Source organism: Falco peregrinus, chromosome 5, assembly GCF_023634155.1.
Source record: "Falco peregrinus isolate bFalPer1 chromosome 5, bFalPer1.pri, whole genome shotgun sequence".
NCBI classification, from domain to species: domain Eukaryota; kingdom Metazoa; phylum Chordata; class Aves; order Falconiformes; family Falconidae; genus Falco; species Falco peregrinus.
In genome coordinates this window covers 27,956,627-27,977,160 of record NC_073725.1, presented here as the reverse complement: position 1 = coordinate 27,977,160, position 20,534 = coordinate 27,956,627, and the positions used below count along the sequence as shown (strand labels likewise).

The window sequence follows — 20,534 nt, the reverse complement described above, 5'->3', positions numbered from 1 at the left end:
TGGGAGCTGCAGTTCAGGCATCTCTTGCCTTGTTCTGAAGCTCACTCGTTAATTTTCTCTCCCCATAAGGGCATCCTTGTGAACTCCATCCAGTTTTCATGAAGAATTGTGCTATCATTGGAGAGCTTTCTCGCATTGTGTCCAATCCTATTTCATATCTTTCAGGTGCTAGAATTGCCATCATTCCTTTGTGAGGTCCTTCCAAATCCACTCAAATTTGCTGATCAGAATTGCTGATTTTCCTTTTCCTTGACAGTGTTTACTTATTGTGTTCCTTAAATCTCCCTTCCTCATATCTCCTTTTTTGGAGCATTATCAGCTGCAAGAGTTCAGTGAGAATAAATCTAAAGTGGGGTTCTTCTGCTCTGTAGTACTGTATATATGCAATATAAGTATGGACTTTCTGTGTGACCCAAAGGAAATCTTTCCTTTGCTCTGGGGATCCAGGTACCCACAAATAAAATGGAGATTTTCTTCTTCATTGTTATTGGAAAACAGTGAGGCTCTTGACCTAAATATTGTCAATGTGCTTAAAGAATGCAGCAATAGAAACATGCACAGATTAGTACTGATTAAGTCCGTAGTAGTACGTTTCAACCAAAAGGTGTCAGTATGTTTAATTTCTCTTTTTCTTTTTTTTTTTCTTTTTCTTTTATGTTCAAGATGTTGGAGCATTCTTTGAAGAGGGAATGTGGCTTCGTTACAACTTCCACTCCCCAGGGACTAGCGTGAAGGATTTAGTTAGCCGAACACTTTTGAGTTCTACGGATCCCGAGACCACAGCGCCTGATCTCAACTTGAATAAAGAAGCGCTCAGCTTCAGCTTCAGTACCACCAAGTCCCCTTGTGTCTTATTGTACATCAGCTCCTATACCCAGGACTTCATGGCTGTGCTTGTCAAGCCATCCGGTAAGCAACTGCTCTGGGGTCTCTCCATTGAAGGCACAATTGATAATAACACCAGTGTGACATTCAGCTGAAGCTCTGAATTAATGAGAAAGTCTCTTCACCCTTGTCATGTAAAAATAAAGTACATGGGACCCGAACCTGTATTGCACTTGTACTAGATTTAACTGTTCAGTTTGGTGGGGTTTCATTAGCCAACCTTCCCTTTCAAAACAGAACAGAAATCCACCACCACCTGAAAAACATGCTGTAACAGATCCGTGCCATGAACTAGCATTATGGAGGGGACAAGCAGGCATCCACATCTAGTTACCTTAACTGCTGAACTCATGGCAGTATCACCAGTAGTCAGTGGAAAGCGTAATGTACTGTTCTTAAAATCTGGATACCCACTGAGGTGGCTTAAATATGGATACAGCACAGTATATAAGGTCCTAAATATTTGGTGATGGCTGAAGGTTGGATATGGATCATTTGCTGTTACAGTATTAAAACTGTATGTAAACTGAATATACTTTGATTCCAAATAGTGCCTTAGTGCCTTATGAAAATCTTAATTAGGATGTTTTTACTGCTGTTCTCTTTTATGGGATAAGTTAATATAAGTATTCTACATGCGACTCATTTTTTCCCCTTCATGGGGAAGAAAGAAGGTACATGACAGAAATCCCATGTCAGACATCTAAACGATAGTTATAAAGGTCTAGGGCTGCTCTTTTGGGCCAGATTTTTTCCGGTTTTTATCAATAGTGAGGTCTGCATTTCCCTTTTCAAACATCCTTCATTTTAATCAAATATTAAAACTTGTTATGAAGAGCAGACAAAAAATGTCTCTCTCTGGCAGTATGTCATGAATATCAACTAACCACTTTTAACTATACTTTTCTAACAATATAACCTGAGGTTTTCATCTCACCTTATATTAAATTTCCATAAAAGTCCAGACGGTCACCCGTCAACAACAATTAACTGTGAGAGCAAGAAAGTCCCCTGTGTGCATTATGTGTCACTGTTAATTTGTTGTAATTTTGCCTTTATTCAATGCATATCAATGGTTGATTCGTTAGAAAACATCATTCTTTGTTTTACTTCAAAGAATTTGACTGCAGCAAAGATAATAATCTCAACAACACAGTGCCACTTGATGTGCGCAGATCTGTCCATATTGTTCAAGGCACAGCTCTGATTTGTGTGGTTTGCAGTCTGGGATGTTTGCAGACACTTTGGTTTTGAGATGCTGGTCATTGTCACACTTCTGGGCTATAAACTAGAAGCCGGTTTCAGCCCAGCAGCTCTATAATCTCAACCGCTATCTCCTTTCCTACTGCAGAGACCAGCTCTGAGAGCAATTTAAGTGTAAAATGTGAACAGGTGTATGTGGAAATGAAGAGGGGAAAACAGCTGGTGAATAAAGATCAAAACACCTGAGGGTGCTTTTCACATTTCTTTCACTAGGGAATCTGCAAATTCGTTACAGCCTAGGAGGCACCAAAGAGCCATATAACATTGATGTGGACCACAGAAACATGGCTAATGGACAGCCCCACACTGTTAACATCACGCGGAGTGGACGGGACATAGTACTGCAGGTAAGCTGTGCGTGCGTTGGTTCCATGACTTGGTGCTTGCAGCTTAGAGAGTCTCCATCCCTCTGAAGAAATCAGTGTGATTTAGGAAATCAGAAGTACAGTAGATCAGGTTCTGCCTGCTGATCGTGCTCCTAGGAGTTAATAGAAGATATTCTTTCCCTCTACTGCATCAAGTCATGTTGTTCTGAAATGCTCATGCTAGCGTGATGACAGCTGGGCTAATACAGGTGTCACTGTAGATGCTCGAGGGCATCAGAGACATCTGGGCTGATAGATAACATGGGACTTAGGGTAAACCTGCACCATTCTGGAGCGGCAGCTGGAAGCCAGGAGGGGTACCCTGCAGCATCTTAAATGGCGGTAGAGCCTGACGCACAGACAACTAAATAGCGTGCCATAAGTCCTGAGTCTGCAAATGAGAATGTCTTTAAATTTAAATTTACCCTGCAGTCCAGTGAAATCAGAAGAGCTGTTCTGCAAAGATGAGCAGATGCTGAAGTGTTTGTGTGACAGGAGTCTGAGACAGGGTATTAGTGAAGGCATGTAGCTCTGGCTTATTTAGGTTTTGATACAGCACAGGCAGGAACTTCACCTCCCCGTATCTCAGTTTACAAACCTTTGAGGTAGTATAATACTATTTAAATAACAGAGGAGAGTGCTGCAAGAAGCAATCAATATTTCTAGGCAGCTTTCTCTCTGTGGTCATTACAGCACCGTCTTCCTTCCCTGGTTGTCATATCTGCAAACATGAAGATTGCAGCAGGGTATGAGGATAATTTGGTTGACAGGGGAGTCAGGTGGATGGGATAGATTAATCTGGGTTTGAGAGTCCATGAGAAGCAAACCAAAACCAGTAACAAGTGAAATATAAACAGGGGAAGTCTCCTTGGGAACCAAGCCAAAGGGTGAAGGATAGTAGCTGTCACAGTATTATCTACCTAAGGATTAAAGTAGATCCCTGGCAGTTATTATTTTAAGGCATCAAAAGGAAACCTCTTCAGTGCATTACAGTTTCATTTGACGGAGGTTCTCACTACTCAGAATAACACTGAATGCATTGAAGTAGAATTGTCATAAAATTATTTGCAAAATGCCAGATAACCTAAAAAATATTCAGGTGATACATCCAAACACTTTTGGATGCATCTTGGATCCAAACACATTTGGATATATGCACCTTTCTTGCATGCTATTACATTTGGATTTATTTCTCTTACTGCTAAATGGAAGCTAAAGAAGACCTACAGTTCGGTACCCTTCTGCTGTTAAATGCTTCTGGTTTGGGGAGGTAGGGCATGTTTCCTATGGAGTCATAGCTGGCTGATTTAGCCAGATGTAAAACGAAATAAATGATTTTCTGAAGGGATCAGTTGAGACACCTTGCCCAGTTGGAAAGTACGTACACAGTTCAGTACGCCAGCCTTGAGTCAGCTCGCCTACATTTGGGGTCTGTCAGGTTTTTTTCCCCAGTGTTTTGTGAGACCACTACCTATCTGGCTTTGAAAAGCCAGAAACATTTTGGTTAGCATTGCTCTACTGGGGTAAAAAATGTCTTAATCTGGTCAGTGTGCTTAAAACACAGCTGGTTTATGTTACCAGAAAGCAGATACATTGGAGGCTTATTAAATGAGACAATCTGTCTGCTGCATGTGCAAGAATAGGGAATGGAGGGACCCATACAAAGCAAATCCAGAAATCTTACCCCTACTATATCCTGAAACAGAAGATCTATCAGGTTTTGTTTGTTCTCCATAAGGGAGTTGATTTTGTTACTTATCCGGTTACATTCTGCAAATTTGAGAACTGATATGAACCAAAATGGATCTGTTAAGCAGACTGATCACTTGAAAATGAGTCCTGTTTTCAAAGATAAACTCTTCCCAGTGTTTGAAAATACAGAAGATATAAATACTATTTTTCTCAGTATCCAGCAGACAAATTGTAAACTATGAGTTTTCTCTTGCAGATCTGAGCAATGAACATTTGAGTAGACTTTTATTTCCTGCTAAATCCTTCTCCAACCTGATGAGCAGCTGGTTTGCTTGCTTTTAAAGAAGACAGCTTGCTTGCCAGGTGCTGTTGCTCACACTGCCACATCTCTACATGGCATAAAAGTGTCATGAGAAAGATTTATTTCTCATCAAAGCCTCAATTCAAGAGCACTCAGTATTTTTGAGATCTTAATAGCAAGTTCATACTTAGAATACCTGTCTTTCTAACTTACTGTAATAACCCTGTAATGCCAGAGAGACTTAAAAAATCTGCAGCCAGGCAATAAATTGCTACCATACGAACCATGCAAACTGAAGTTTTAGCGTGATTCTCAGGAGTTTCACTTGTGTATAAATACAGTAAAAGACACACCGTTGAACTCCGTGAGACCTCACCTGATGCTGGCAGACAAGGAGAGCACTGGTTACTTACATAAAATCACAGTTACTGTCCAATCAACCAGAATTTGAAGCGGGCTTTGAAATGCACATATCCACAATATTGTGTATCCATACGGTAAGAAACAAGAACAAATATTTAGTGTGAATTGTTTTTGTTAGGATTGCATCTCTATTCCTAACATACCAACAGTCAAGACAAAAGGTGGTAACAAAGACTCTGTCGAAAGGTTTTTATATTTCCGTTTTCTACGTTCACTGACAGCAGTCAAATCAATAATTAGTCCTACATTAAATAAAAAGCTCCTATTTGTGATGCTAGTGGTTTCTCAAGGACAAGATGAAGGATATACAACTGACTTCAGTGGCAGAAAAACCAAAATACATAAATTCAAGGACAAAGATTTGCTTACTGTTATTTCCACAAGGTGGGCAATATTAACATTTGCTAATAAGAATTCCTAGCTCTCCCCTCTAGTAAAATACCAGCTACTAGTAAACTGTGGCACACCTCCAAGGCTGCATTAGTTCACCTGTGGCAAGCAAAAGCCCAGACTGACAGATGGGGAATGCATTATCCCAGTAAATGACATTTCAAGAACTGAGCTTTAGGTCACAGAGGGCAAGTTTTACTTTGTTTGACTTCATTAAAAGGTTTCATGCTTCAGCAGGGTATTTTTCATATCATAAAAACCAGATCACTCTTTACCAAGTGTTCATGGGTGATTAACATCATTCACACATCAGTAAAATCTTCTTTTAAGAACTTCAAGGACAAAAACTCCATAGCAGAGGTTCTGATCCAAAGCCCATTGAAGCCAATGAAAGGCCTTCCATGGACTCCAGCAGGCTTTAAATTGTCCCTTCAAGAACTGCAACAGTTGCATCCTTAGTGCAAGTCTCATACCTCCTGCCTCTATCTGTGTCCCCAGAATAAAATAAGTGTGGAATCTGAATCAGAGACTTTTCTAGTCTGTTGCACAAAGTTATGTCAGTATGTTGCAAAGAAAAAAAGAAATGAAAAAGAAAAAAAAAAAAGAAAAAAAAAGGAAAAAACCCAACCACACCCAAACCATATGATGTGCTTTAATTTTCAGGCAAATAAAGTTGATTGTCAACAGACTTGGATCGGGCCTTTCAGCTTCCGTACTAAGACATCCTTGTGCATTCCCAACAGATAGCCAGTTCTTCATGCTGCTTTAAAGCCAGTGCTAGGGATGGGTTAGGCGTTACAGCCTTCTTTGTTCCTGAAAAGTATTAGACCTGAGCAACTTCTCCAAGACTCCAGTGTCCCAAACCCATCCATATCCTTCCAGGACAACCATCCGCAGCCAGCACACACCTGCCCAGAAGACCGTACGGAAGGATAGCTGGCAGTTCTCTCTTTCAGGCTTGAACTATATGGAGAACTGTGGTAGAGAGGCTATACCCAACAATAGCACATGTTCACGATGTTAATTGCTGAATGCATTGAAAGTGAACTTAATAATGAGGCTTCAAGGAAATCTTGACCTGAAGTCATCTGTTTGTAGGGTTGAGAGTAATCCAGAAAATTTGTTTACATGGATCTCCATTTTCCAGCTTCACCAGAGGCAAGCAGGAGAAATACCCATCTTCTGTGAAAAATAATCAATGAAATATTTGACCCTTACCCAAATGAAACCAAGAAGAAACAGAGTTTTTCCAAGTCCATTCTCTGATTTCCATTTCGAACTCTGCACTACTTAAAAAAAAGATAACATTTGCAAACTCCTAGATGCTTAAAAAATGTAAATCATACAAACATAATTCAAAACTAATACAAAGTATAAAATAAAATGAGTGAAGTGGGGCAAAGCAGTCTACATATAATCCCAAGCTTAAATGCAATGAATATATCAAAGATTTTTATAATTATAGAATAAATTTTGGTCTCATTAAAGGGAGTGGGAACTTTCTCATAGGCTTCAGTGAGGCTATAATTTCACCTCGTATCATTATTGTTGCTGTAGAATCATACCTAACTATCGTGTTCCGTATAATTTGAAGCCTCAACAGAATATGATCACTCTGTTTGAGCTCTTTCTTAACAGAGGCTATAAAATTTCACCAAATGATTTTCTGCAGCTAGCTGGAAAAGTAATCATAGCAGTATAACACATTTTCTAGAAAGACATTTTATCTAGCTTTAAAGACTTCAAATGATAGAAAATTTACCATATCCTTTGGCCACATCTTCCAATGGTTGAGTGCCATTCCTCTAAAGGATTTGCACCCAATTTATAGTTTGAATTCTGCAGCCTTCAGCATTTAACTTTGGGATCTTGGAGTCTATGCCTGATCGATGAAAGAATTGTTTGGTGTCAGGTGTCATTCCCCAACACACTTTCTTAAAGATGCTGATTAAAACATCTTTTCATCTTGTCTGTAAGAAGCTAAATAGATTGAACTATTTTAGTTTACCGCCAGAAGTCTATAATTTTTGAGGCATAAATCAATTTTATAACACTTCTCTGAAAACTCTCCCATTAAGTCACATTTTGAAAACCTTTACCATAGCATGTTAATGGTAGCTATGCCATCAAAACAATTTAGAAATGCCATATTTATTTATTTATTTCCTTCATTTTCTGGGCAAACCTGCTGCCACAGCACCCTTTGGACAGTGCTGCAAATAGTCTAGATTTCTGACTGATTTGAAGACTGGTTTAACTAGCATTTCACTGGCTGGTAGGGAATGGGGAAGTACTGTTTGTAATTTGGAAGAAAACAGCTAGACAGTATTACAAACTCTGTAGAAGTTGGCATGAATAAAACATGTTTTAAATATCCAGGACATTAACCACAGGTAAATATGTAAAACATAGGTAATATCAATGCAACTGTAACCCTCTGCTTTTTTTCCTAATAATCGGGTAATTATATTATATTCAAAGTTCATTTAATAAATTTCCAAGCAGGTTTTGATTCAGAGAAAAAGAAATAAATCAATGTTTCTATTAATAGTAAAGGCCTTCCTGCTGAAATGAATTATTTTAAATCCCTAGAGATACATCATTTCTACTACACGTTGCCATTCTGCACTGGCAATGTACTACTGGAAAGGCAGGTGCAACAGAAAGGCAAACTCAGACCATTTTCTACAGCAGAATCATCTGTTACATCTGCATGTTCAATGCATTAGCCCTCAAGTTTACCCATAGCTGCTAAGCTCTTTTTTCAAAGTCTGAGTCACCAAGAGGTGGGTTTTGCTCAGATTTGAAAATACAGGGTGGTGTTTTTTTTTCACAAATAGGTGACAAACTAGCATGAAAAGGTATCGATATGAGAAATTTTGAAAATAAAACAAAACTTATATTGATATAGTATCCAATTTCTAGAACCCTAAACTCCAACTGTTTTCCAAAATATAAAGAAATACTGACTCTGATCTTTGCATGTCAAATTCCCTCCAAATATAATGATTTTACTGATGTTGCAGAAGACAAGGTGTTCAATTCTCAAAAGAGTCTGTGAACAACAGCAAGAAACAGCTGAACAGAATTTAAATCATATGCCTCAGAATCAGAAATGAATGAATAATTCACTGATTAATAATTTTCTCACCTGTTCTTTTGTGCACACAGGATGCCCCTGAGATCCTAGCAGTTTTGTTGATTTTATCCTTCACTGAATTGACACAACTTCTTTATTTTACAGTGTGACTTACAATCTTTCAGGTACAGACGGCAGTTATGGGTAGGCAGGAAGCTCATAAAGGAACTGTTTCTTCTGTCTTGTGCACGACGGAGCTGGGCAGTGGCACCTGCCAAGAGAAGTCAGCACATCCCCATCGTATCCCAGCTGGCTGAAAGTCAGACAAAATGTTTTCAATAAACAAGAACTCCTTTCACTCATTGGCAAATGATAGGGTGGAATATCCCTACCATGAAGACCAGAACATGAGTCAGATCTTTCTCTTAGTGGCAGATGTACAGTGGGGAAAACATGACCCCAAAGCTCCACCTGGGGACAGCATCTCACCCTGGGGTTCCATGGCTGTGAATGCTGAGCCTTCCCCGCAGCTGCTGCAGAAAGGCAGGGGCAGGTGCTGAAGTACGTATCTTTTCAAAAGTTTTACCTTCTCTCTGCATCAGCTGAGACAGTTTCAAACCTTGAGGCCTTTTGGAAGAACATACTATCTGTTCTGTGAAACCACTCCGCAGGAGAGGAACTCTTCCACATGTCCATCTTTCTCACATCTTTTCAGCAGAGCCTGTATTGCTGGGTTCAGAGGGATTTTTCAGTTGTCTTATCCTACCTTTCGGCCATCCCTAGGCCACATATCATGACTAAGACCCAAAGGGATATGCCTTCCTCACCCTACACCGTCCTGTCCCTGGGCAATAAAGCTAGGGCATGCAGAGCGCCAGGGAGTGTGGTGCAGCTCGAGAGCTCGCCAGCCTGTGGAGCGGAGCAGAGCAAAGGTCTGCAGTGTGTACCAGCCCACCTACCCCCTCGCAGCACGTGTTACGTACATTGCCTTAGATTGAGACTATTTCCTTCTATAATGTTGTTCCAGTGACAAATGTGTATTTTCCTTGGCCTGTATGGTTGCTGGTTTGGCATTATTTTTTATTGGCATTAAAGAAATGAAGAAAGAACAAAAGAATCATTAAGTGTTTTCAGAGCCTAAGGCTAAGCCTAAGAAAGTCAAAACTTCACGTGAAATAGGTGCGTTCTATTATAGCAGCACACACTGGACAAATTAATGTTCTGTGAAAGTCATCTTTAGGTACCTGAAGTAGATGTCTTTAATTTTAACAACTTGGCATTATATGACCTGCTATTGCTTCTGTTAACATTTGTTGTAATTCATCTATTAAAGAGAGCAATAAAAAGTCAACAGATATGTGAAAGAAGCATCAGAGAATTGTTCCAATTGAAGGCAGCCAGACTAAATAGTGTCCTTTTCCTTATCAGTGCTTCTGGTACATTTTGAGTTATGTATCTACATTTCCATTTAAATTCTGTCCCAATTTTTGTATTTCTTTACAGTGAGGCAAATTATCCCTGACACTATTTATCACAGCAGCAGCTACAGGAATATATACAACTTTATTGCACATAAAGGATTCAAATTTTTAAATAGAAAACCGAAAAAAGCCCTTTGTATTTATTTTGGTTTTTTTCTGCAATACAGCTGTTTTTTCTGTGTCTGTGCCACATGTGGATCACCTTTCTAATTTAAATCCCTGAAAAAAACTTTATCAATAAAGACTGCAGTTGACATTTATTTAAAAACAAACAAACAACAAAAAAAAACACCTGCAAAAGGCTAAATCAATGCATTAAACCAGGAAGAGTGATTTGGAGTGGTTCCTAGAACAGGATTAACTATACCTCTATATACATTTCTGCTGAAGAGCTCAAAGCACAATGCAAACCTTAAGTTCACCTTACATCATGCTGGCAAGGCATGTGCCTCCTCCCGTGTTCCAGATGGGCAGTGAGCCTGCAGGTCAGTGACAGTCTAAGCCAGTAAAAAAGGCTGGGTTTATGGTCCTGCTTTTTTCTCTGGATCCACTATTTATCTAGAGCCTTTGGTTTGTCCCTGCTCTGGCTCCACAGTAACCTGGGTGAAGGAACTAACCTGGCAGAGACAGATCAGCGAAGCACTAGTGCCACGTTAAGGAAGGAGCTGAACTGCAGCAAGAGGGGCTTTGATCAGCCCAAGGAATTACACACTTGCCACCTGAATCTGCTCCTTTTCTGTTGTATTAATTTTTTTTTTTTCAAGTATCACGATACTAAAAATATTGTTTGTCAGTTTTTTCCTAACCTTTCAGCAGAGGAATAATCACCTTCGTTTCATCGCTAAGAAGTCATATATCCCCTATTGGATTGCCATAGCCAGCTTCCTGCTTTCTCGGGCATTGTGGTCATACCTGGGGGAGCTGCACCTAACCACCTGCATGCCACCTTGTTACTTCCTTGGGCTCTCATGCCTAGTCTGTTCTAACTTTGTGGGCATTTTTGAGCAGGAACCTTCTTTTTGTCATGCAATATTATAGCACTTAGCACAAAAAGCCTTTGTCCAGGGCTAGAGAAGCTTTTTTAATACAAGTGCTAAGTCATCATAATAATGCAGAGCAGAAGAGAAATGCCTTGGTTGGTCACGATGGTAACACATCACCTTCTTTATCCTGCTGTTACTGAAGTGAATAGCAAACTGTATTGACTTCAAATGCTGTGAGATTAAGCCTTACAACATCATTATTCTGTATCATTTTGAATTATTTTTTATGTATATAAAATGTCTTCAACATAAAGAAAAGTCTCAGCTTTATAGCAGTACACACATGCAGGCTGGATTGACAATGACACAGATGTAGATTTATCACAGAGTGAACATAATGTGTGTGTATGTATATATACCTTTTTTTTTTTTTTTTCCCAAGACTACTAAGGTGATCTAGACATTATATTTGTCTTTAGATTGATATGCCTCTTAATCTCAGCAGTCCCGTCAAGATTAGTTTTATTATCTAAATGAACAGTAATTTAAAAGAAATAGCATTTTATTGAATTTCTGCCTAAATCCCAGCAACTTCAGATAAAGGCAGTCTGCCTTGGCATGATGTGACTTGAGAACTGAAACTGCAAGTTCCTCCGAAACTGCCACTGCTTTCTTCTGTGTAATACTCAAAGCCACGCTGTGTGTTTATATTAAGCTCAAATGAAATTAATGAGTTTTTAAAGAAAAGTAGCTGTAATGAAAAATCTTAAATATAATTTAAAAACTGTAATTTAATACAAATTCATGACACCAACCTCTGTGTATGCAGAGGTTCTATTTAATTTTCATTACATAATGTAATATCTTTTTTCGAATATCATTTGACACTAGTAATTCCTTTTTTACTATGTGTCTTACATTAGATTGATAGCCTAGTATTTCACACCCAAGACTGCAGGCTGCTCAGTTCCAGCTGCTTGCACTTGAGCTCCCACTGGATGGCAGTCACACACAGCTTTGAAAAGAATTCAACTTCGTCCTTTAACTCCCTGACCTAAAAAGAAATCCTAGGTTAAGTGCCCCGAAAAAAAAAAAAAGATGTCTGTTATTAGATAACACTAGTTTAGAACGAAAGCAAGGCATAACAGCGAGCAGGCAGGAACCTCACTATTCCCTCACTCTTGTCTTATGGTGCACCATTTAATTTCAGGTGCTGGGATGAGAGAAGGGCACAGTGGAAAGTGATGCAGGCATCCCCCCACGGGACATGATGCCAGAGCTGGCAGTGGAGCAGGAGCTGGCTCTGTCACTCATAGAAATGGGTGCCGCTACTGATGGCAAGGCCAGGAAATTATCAACAGATTTTAAATGGAGATTGATTTCAACCAGGAATCAAAACTACCCAAAACTGCAGTCGTTAAAAAAATTTATAGCTGAAGCCATTCTGAAATCTTTCCTTTACTTCATTGAGATCTGGGAAAAATATATGTGAGTAGATAGATTCAGATATGGATTGAGAACAAGAGGTCAGTTTGATAATTGTAAGCAGTTAGCCAGCTGTGTCTGTTAGAGCCCCGCAGCGTCACTCTCCCCGCTCCCACACACAGCGGGATCTTTTCTTTTGCCTCCACAGCATGATGGTTGCTCTGACACACCGAAGTCCCAAGGGGAGACGAATTTGTTGTTGGAGGGTTTTTTTTCAATCTGGCCAAGATGACGGCTAACTAAACTGTTCCAAGGCGAGGGGAAGAGGGTGCACACCTGCCTGTATCTTTGACTCATTTTTGGCTGCACCAGAAAGCTGTGTGGGCTCGCCACTGACACGCCCTGCTGCAGCCCCTCACCGTGAGCTCTGCCACAAAAGTCCTGCTGGAGGACTCCAGTGTGCAGGTGTGAGTAGGAGTCTGCCTCCCTGATGTGTTTGTGGAGGGATTCCCCAGAGGAATCAGGGAAAAAAAGGGGGGAGAAGGCAAGGGTGCTCGTTCCCTGCCCTCTGCTCCTCTGCCAAAACAATGGCTCCATCCCTGTTTCCAGAGATGTGCAACCTATGACCACACACCAGTTTGAGGGATTCGGTGAAATACGGTATCATTGTTTTGGGATCGTACTCATAGTGTAATGGTATATTTTTACTTGGTTTAATGTGTCTGCTGTTACGTATTTTTGCTAGGAAAGACGAGGCTGGAGAGCTTGCCTGCCAGAGCAAGGTGGGGTTTGCAATGCCCATCAGTATATTGCATCAGTTTATTATAGCACGGTGGAAAGGATTTTCCATCGTGGCCTCAGAAAGAGCTTCCTAGCTAATATAGCATGTTTGATTACTTGAAGTGCAAAACCTAAGCTTTGGGTGATGGGTGATATATTAGATATTCTGGGGCAAAATTATAGAGCAGCTTAAAGGTAAAAGCACAGACCTCCGAGCTGCTGCTGTACCAGACGGATAGCCTGGTGGGGACCCGGTATTGCAAACAAACTCTAGATTTACACAGCTAATAGACTGCCTCTCTTTTAATCCGCTATGGACCAGCCTTTCCACAGTCTGAACGCTGGAGACAAAGGGAATTTCACCACATCACAGCTGGCAGGGTTTGATATTCTGTATTTGTGAGTGTAAAAGCTCACAGTAATTCATCATTTAAATTGACTTTTCATTTTCAAGTATGTCCTGCAGACACAATTAGCATTTGCAAGTAGAGGCAGCCTGTATATTGGCAGGGATGACTTTTTTATTACTTGTTCCTAATAGTTACTGTGATAATGGACACCTGGACCATGGCTACAGCTCTAGGATACCCACAATACATTGACAAATTAAATGATAGATTAATAATAATTATTATGATTTATTAGTATCTTAGCAGATACTAATATCTAACATCAGATAATGATGCTCTGATGAACCCTGGTGCTCAGATTCCAAGTTACAATAAAAAGAAATATTTAAACATTGCTCCAGATTCATTTGGGGAAAGGAAGAACTTAAATGTTGATGCTGTTGGTAATACCAATGTACATGGTGGTACACCGGGTTATTTTATCAGTTACTTCAGCATGTTGTAAGTCATAAATATAAAAGCAGAACCTAGAAGATGAATGCTGTGCAGTGAGAAGGTAACAGAAGTAAGTCCACTGCAGGCAAAGAAGTTACATGAGGTTAAAGTCTTGGCATATGAGCAGCTGGAGAATCAGGGGGTTGTGGATCAGTCTTTTCACAGTTTTTTTGCTGATGGACCTCTCTAAAGCCTATACCTTTAGTTTCTGGTAATATGTCATGGTAAATACCATGACAGCTCTGAGCTATTCCTATTTGTCTTCTGAAATAAGAAGAGAGTATCTTTTTCACCTGGTATGCCTGTAGATCACATTGACAATGGGTCTGACACCTGCGATGTTGGGTGTTGGGACACCGATTTCCCTTCCACCAGGGCAAGCAATAGCAAACACTTAACTGGGGTTTGTACTTAGTAGGACCTGCTGTGGCTAAGGTTGAGATCTGTTTCGTATTTTAACCCTTTGTATTTGCCTGACTACACCCTTTCAAAAATAACTCTTTTTTTATTTGAAATTACATAACTTATTCAGGTAAAATATATATTCCTGATGTTCATTAAAAATCCAAGAAAAGCTGCTCAGGATGCCCTGGACAAACTGAAACTTCATAGTTTCTGAGTAAGAAGATGAAACTGTGTTTTCCCATATATTTACCTCAAAAGTCTACAGGTTAAAATTGGAGAAATAGCCAGTAGTCATGCTAATAAACAATCGTGGCCAAATTTTCAATAATCAGCATGAAAAATAGTTTTGATCAAATAAAAATAATTTCTGAGCATAAGTATTTGGTCGACCTCTTTTGTCATCTGCAGAGAAAACTTTTCCTGTCTATTATGTATATATACTTCCCTTATTGGAGTTTTATGGGGTAATATAAGAAAGGCAGGATCCCTCTTTTCCAGCTATCCTATTTTTTTAAGATGATTGCTTCTGCAGATTCATGGGCATGACATCAGTAGGCTTTCCAAGTACATGAGCTCACAGTGTTGAAGGGTAATGTGGGATTCAGCCCTTCAGTTCTACACTATCTGCCCTTCATTTACTTTTAACCACTGAATTGAACATTTGCAGTATCAGTAAAGCAAACTAGTCCAAGCTACTAATATTTTGAAATTAGAAATGTGGCAAAAGGATGTGTGAAAAAAATTGTATGCCCTTTAGCGTTGCGGTTTCTCCAGAATTACTTCCACAGTCTATTACACTCTGCAAAGTCTTAAATCACATATATAAGTTTCTGTCCTGTTTTGTTCCAAGACGAAGCCAGAATAAAATAAACAATTGTGGTTCTTCCCTCTTTAGGCTTTTGCAATAAACACGTAAAGCCAAGAAAATAAATAACAACAGCAAAGATGAAAATTCACCCCAATGACCTTTATGAAATGTGAACATCAAAACTCTATTGAGCTGTATTGAACAGTCTTAGTAGTGCTATTACTAAGCATAGGCAATTTATTTCGTTCTTCTCTCTTCACATTTTTCTGTTAAATAGTTGAAAACCAGGAAAAAATGTACTGATTTAATGTGATAGTTTAGTCATGTCGGGGACAGTATGAGTTTCCTACAGATTAAACTCTAGCTAAGTTGATTACTCCTGAATTTATGTTTAGGTTTCACTAGGTGTCATCAAATCAAACAACATTTACAACAAGAAAATTACAAACATGAAGTGCAAAAAAGTATGTCTTACTAATTTATGAGTTTTCTGAAAGAAAAGGAGAGTGCCCAGCACCTGCTTTAGTCTCAGATTCTGAGCTACATGAATCTAGCTTTAGCAGTAACATAGGTCCCAGATGGAAATCTTATATTAAAATAATAAGCTGTTCTCATATTTCATGCTGTTGTTAATTTTAGCAACTATATTGAAGAACACAAGCAAAAGCTGAAATGATTCGACAGCAACCAGAACAAACAAATGTCCAATACAGGTATTTCCCAGGTCTTGGGAACTGTGAATGTGGCAGATATGGAAGGAGGGGTATTAACTGTTATTTTCCCTTTATCAAAATGAAATCAGAGCATATCAGACCGAGTTGTAAGTGGTGGCATAAACTCCGTAAAGTAGACCTTGTTCAGCAGCACTGTAAGAAGGTGGATCAGTTTGAATATTCATTATTTCTTTTCTCTTTCCCTAGCTTGATCACTATCCTCCAACAAGTTACAGCCTGCCAACAGCATCTGACATTCAGTTCAATTCCCCAAAGGCACTATTCCTAGGAAAAGTTATAGGTAAGATTTCATTTTATACCTAGTTATTTTATTAGGTATTTTTAGAGAATACTGCAAACCATAAGCACATGGGACAATGATGGGTGCCGTGTTTGCAGCAGGACACTTGCTGCAACGTGTTGTTCTTGACTAGAAAGTGGCGATATTGGAGTTAGAGCTGAAGATTGGGTTATTATTGGGTTATATTATTGGGTTATGTTCGCCTTGCCACACAGGCTGATGTGAACACACAAGTCATTGCCTGATACATAGGAAAAAAACAAACGTGGATAAAGAGACATTTGTAACATGGTATCTGTGAAGTTTCGTTACCCTTTCAGTGTCAGGTGGAGGGAATAGGAGGAAATCATTGACACCATTGCTTCTACAAGGAGTTGTTGAAGTTATTTTGAATATTATCATTCACTGTGAAGTTACTGTATGCTTTGTATAATGCCTTTACCATGCCGTCAGCCTTCTTATCCTAGTGCGTCCTCTTGTGTCATAACTGTCCCTCATCACTCTGGCAAAACTGCCACTTTCTGACAGTGGGCCCCACCAGCGAGGTCATTGGAAGTCCGTAACACCTACAGCCACACTCATCTACACATTTTCCATCCCTTTTATGGCCCTCACCATTATTTCCCAGAGCAGCAGCTTCCTGGCCACCTTCCCTGCTGAATTCCAGAGGCAATACAGATGCATCTTAAACTGCCTGGGCCTCACTTTTAGGCCATCCTACTTTCCATTGCTGAATTTTTCCACTGCAGGCATCTAACATGAATGTACAGGGTTACTCCGTTCAGGAGTCAGTTATTCCCCTGACATTTACAGTTTTTAAGGAGGACTTTTTTCCCTTGCAGAGATATGGGGTTATTAATATTATTTCTTCTGAGCGCTTTGTACAGGAATGCGGTTGCTTGAACCGCAGTGAAGGGTTTAATCCAGAAAATTGTAAACTTTTCTTTGTTTAGTGGTGCAAGGCAGTAACCTCTGAACCCATGCACTGATTTTTGAAGCTGAAAAGCAATTTACTAAATAGCTAATGTGACTTTTTGAAGATACACTTTTCCATTTCTTTCACTTTTTTTTAAAGTAATATGTTGAATTTTGTGAAATAGGAAGCAAAGAGCCTTTAAAACAGTTGGTTAGCAGGAGAGACATGAACAATGGTACTCTCCAAGATGGTTCTGTAGACAGTGCAAAAGACGATGTGGTCTGATTTTGGTGGTTCCAGAGGGAAACTGGGCACGTTACCACCTCCCCACGGTCAAGTGGGATGGTTGGATTGGAGCTGGCTCTGCCTCTGCAAGGCTGCTGGCCTTTTCACTCCTTAATTCAAAGTGAGGAGACAGAGAACTTCAGGCAGAGCATTCAGCAGCTGGAATTATGAACAAAAATATCAGCTGAAGGGTGTTGCAGTGTCCGTCTCCAGTAATGAATTAATTGCTAGAGAGGTTCTGTTTCCTTTGATAGGGCAGCTCTCTGCAAAAGTTCATGTGTCTGAGAAACTACCACAGTATGGCAGTACTGCCTCCACAGTTCAGCCCTGCCAAGCAGCTGAACTTTTTTGAATGGTTGTTTGGATCCAGCTTAAAATGGCATTTTCCCAGCTGTTCTAATCAGGCAATGGTTTGGAGAAGGCTGAGCAAGGAGCATGAAAGGAAAAGGAGGCAGGTATACAACAGAGCAAAGACTGCTGCATGAGAGAGAAGAAAAGGAAAGAAAAGGACAAATGAAACACAGAAGGAAACAACACACTGTGCACCGTGGCGTGAAAAGAAGAAATGGAAGAAGCACGAAAGAGAACGCCAGAAATACTCTCTGCACTACACTCATTTCAAATAGCCCGAGTGCAGGCAGAGCTCTGCAGGGAAGCAACTTCTTACTCCTTTGAATGGCTGCCAGCTGGCTGATGAGCTAGAAACATCATCGTGCAACCACACAGGTGAAACTGTGACATAGGAGGTTTAGTCTTTGCACTGGTTCTTTCTGAGCTAATTTTTAAGCAGGTTCATAGCACTACAAACTCAAAGTCCGCCCAGCAGTCCCCACATGACCCCATGCCCTGGTGATGATTTCTTTGCTGTGTTTAAATACACACATCCTGAGATTTTTTTAGGTATTCATGGAGAATGGAGGAGCTGCAAGAACTGGGCAGTTCAGAGGGTCTGTGGTATCACTTTTCATGTCTAGGATACTTATTCCAATATTCAACAGGGACTGAAAGGCATGATAACCACTCGAGTGGTCCAAATAAAATCAGTTATTGACCCACCTCTGTTCCTACAGATCTAAACCCACAATTCCTCATCTGCCTCAATTGCAGTCATGTCTGTGGTTGAAAACAGAGTTTTCAGTCTCCTCTGTTTCGGTTGGATCCTTCCAAATGAAAAATGAAGCTTGGCAACAGAATAATATCTGTATTCTGCCTGTTAATGTCAAAAGCTTGATCATAGGACTCACTGGACTTTTTAAGAATAAAAACACATGAAAAGAAAAAAAAATAGCAGAGGTCAGTGAATATAATTTGATTTCTGTTATGTAATAAGAGAAGTTTAAAATACCTGGGAACTTACAATGTATACTCCTCTCACTCTTTATAAATAACCTGACGAGTAACCATTATAAGTAACATGACAAACACATTTAAAAGCAAGTATCGAATCTAGAAGGTGAAAGAGTAAACACAGTCCTGATAAAATATGCCATATAAATACATAGTGTACAGTTGAAGACTGCCATCAGGACGTGTAAAGCAATCACATCTATCACTGATGCTCACTTTCAGCTCCTCAGCTAACTCAAAGGCTGAGAACAGTGAAAGGTCTTGTGTTACCCTGAAGAAGAGATTTCTGAGTAGGTTATATTTCTGTTTTTTTCCCTGTGCTACCTGATTTTAAGCCTCAGACAACTGTTTCTGAAGATGCTGTCTGTCATCTATTCTGTGTATTTGCTATATATTTTACATCTCTGGAATACAATACTTCATTCTTCAACAGCATAGGGTTTTATTAACATGCTGGGAATATGATTATTTTGCTTCCTTTTCTCTGCTTATGTTACTGTCTTTGCAAAATAGGATATTTTATTAAGCAAAACAGAAATCAATACTAAAGGAGGAAACAAGAAAAAAACCTTCTTTCTACTAAAGAAAGGTTTAATTTCACCACAGAGACACGTGTTTCCTAATGTAATAGCTGTGCAATGACCGTGTCTGTTGATCAGCTTTGCTGTGGAACTCTCGGAGTAATGTCGGGTGAGAGAAGTACGTAGTTAACATGGTTACATGAGTGCAGCTGTTTGAAGGACAAAGTAGATGCAGAACCCAGTACCTTTAAAGCTTCTAATTGTCACATCATACTGGCTAGGTATCTCAGTGGCCCAAAGGGATTAGCACCAACAGAAGATCTGGATACATCTATGAAGTTACAACTTGTACCCACCTGCAAGTACATGCTCTAAATGGGCAATATGGGAGTAGCCTCCTATTTCACTGCTGGTCTGGCATCAGTTGCATTCTGTTTCTGTTACTCCCATACTATGCAATTCCTATTTGTCATCAGAAATGAATGCAAGGCCCTATTTGTAAAGACAGATGGGTTTTTGAAGAGCGCTGTGGAACAATCTTACTAAGAAACTGATCTTCCACCTGTCTTATTTCCATTTTTATTAGGGTTATTTGCATAGGAGCAGACGCTTCTGCCACAGCTGTGCTTGCTGTGATAGCTCATCTGCTGCCAGTCAGAAAGGATCACTAGTACAACAGCTACCTACCATCACACAACGTCACGCTCTGCTCTAGGTGTTACTACAATGTGGCTGATTAATATAATGGTGACGAAATGGCTCTCTGTGCCTTGCACTGTTCATAATATTTCCTGTAAAGCAGGAGCATCACACTAGAAACAAAATGGAATGATTGAATAGCAGCTGTAATCAGGGAGCATTGCTGCTTCTTTAAATTGAGGTGTTTTCTACTTTCCCGAAATAATTTCTGGAAAGCTCAGCTGTTCACTGGCTTGAAAAACACAAATATGTAATATTTTTAGCCTTCCAGGAAACTGGAGGTAAAGCCATTCAGTATATAATTCTTACCCAGGTAAAATGGATTATGATTTAAGATGTGAAATAAAGCTGAAGGAGACAACGAACGAAAAATCCTCGTTTACATGACTGTGTAGTAATAAAAACAATAGCACTAGAGAAATGCAGGATTTTGTAGAAAAGGTAGAAGGGAATTGTTAATGTTTCAAAGGAATTCTTCAGTCTGTAACACTTAGGCTTTGTTGGCTGGCACAGAGCAGGTAAGAGGGACAAGGTGGCTCTCTGTGTGACAAGCTATGAAGACAAAAAACAAAAAGTAGGCAATGTGACAGTGTTACATACTACATTTCAGATCTCAATCTACGTTTT

At 39.7% G+C, this 20,534-nt stretch overlaps 1 protein-coding gene across 2 annotated transcripts in view; it reads left to right on the top strand.

Annotated features, from left to right (window-relative positions):
- Nucleotides 1-20,534, top strand: part of CNTNAP2 (contactin associated protein 2) — a 1,162,992-nt gene that overhangs the window by 1,070,258 nt on the left and 72,200 nt on the right. For both annotated transcript variants that reach the window (XM_055806132.1, XM_055806133.1), the window contains 3 exons: nucleotides 664-909; nucleotides 2,362-2,495; nucleotides 16,046-16,139. In XM_055806132.1, the coding sequence (XP_055662107.1) occupies nucleotides 664-909; nucleotides 2,362-2,495; nucleotides 16,046-16,139 (474 nt within the window). The remainder of the gene's footprint in view (nucleotides 1-663; nucleotides 910-2,361; nucleotides 2,496-16,045; nucleotides 16,140-20,534) is intronic.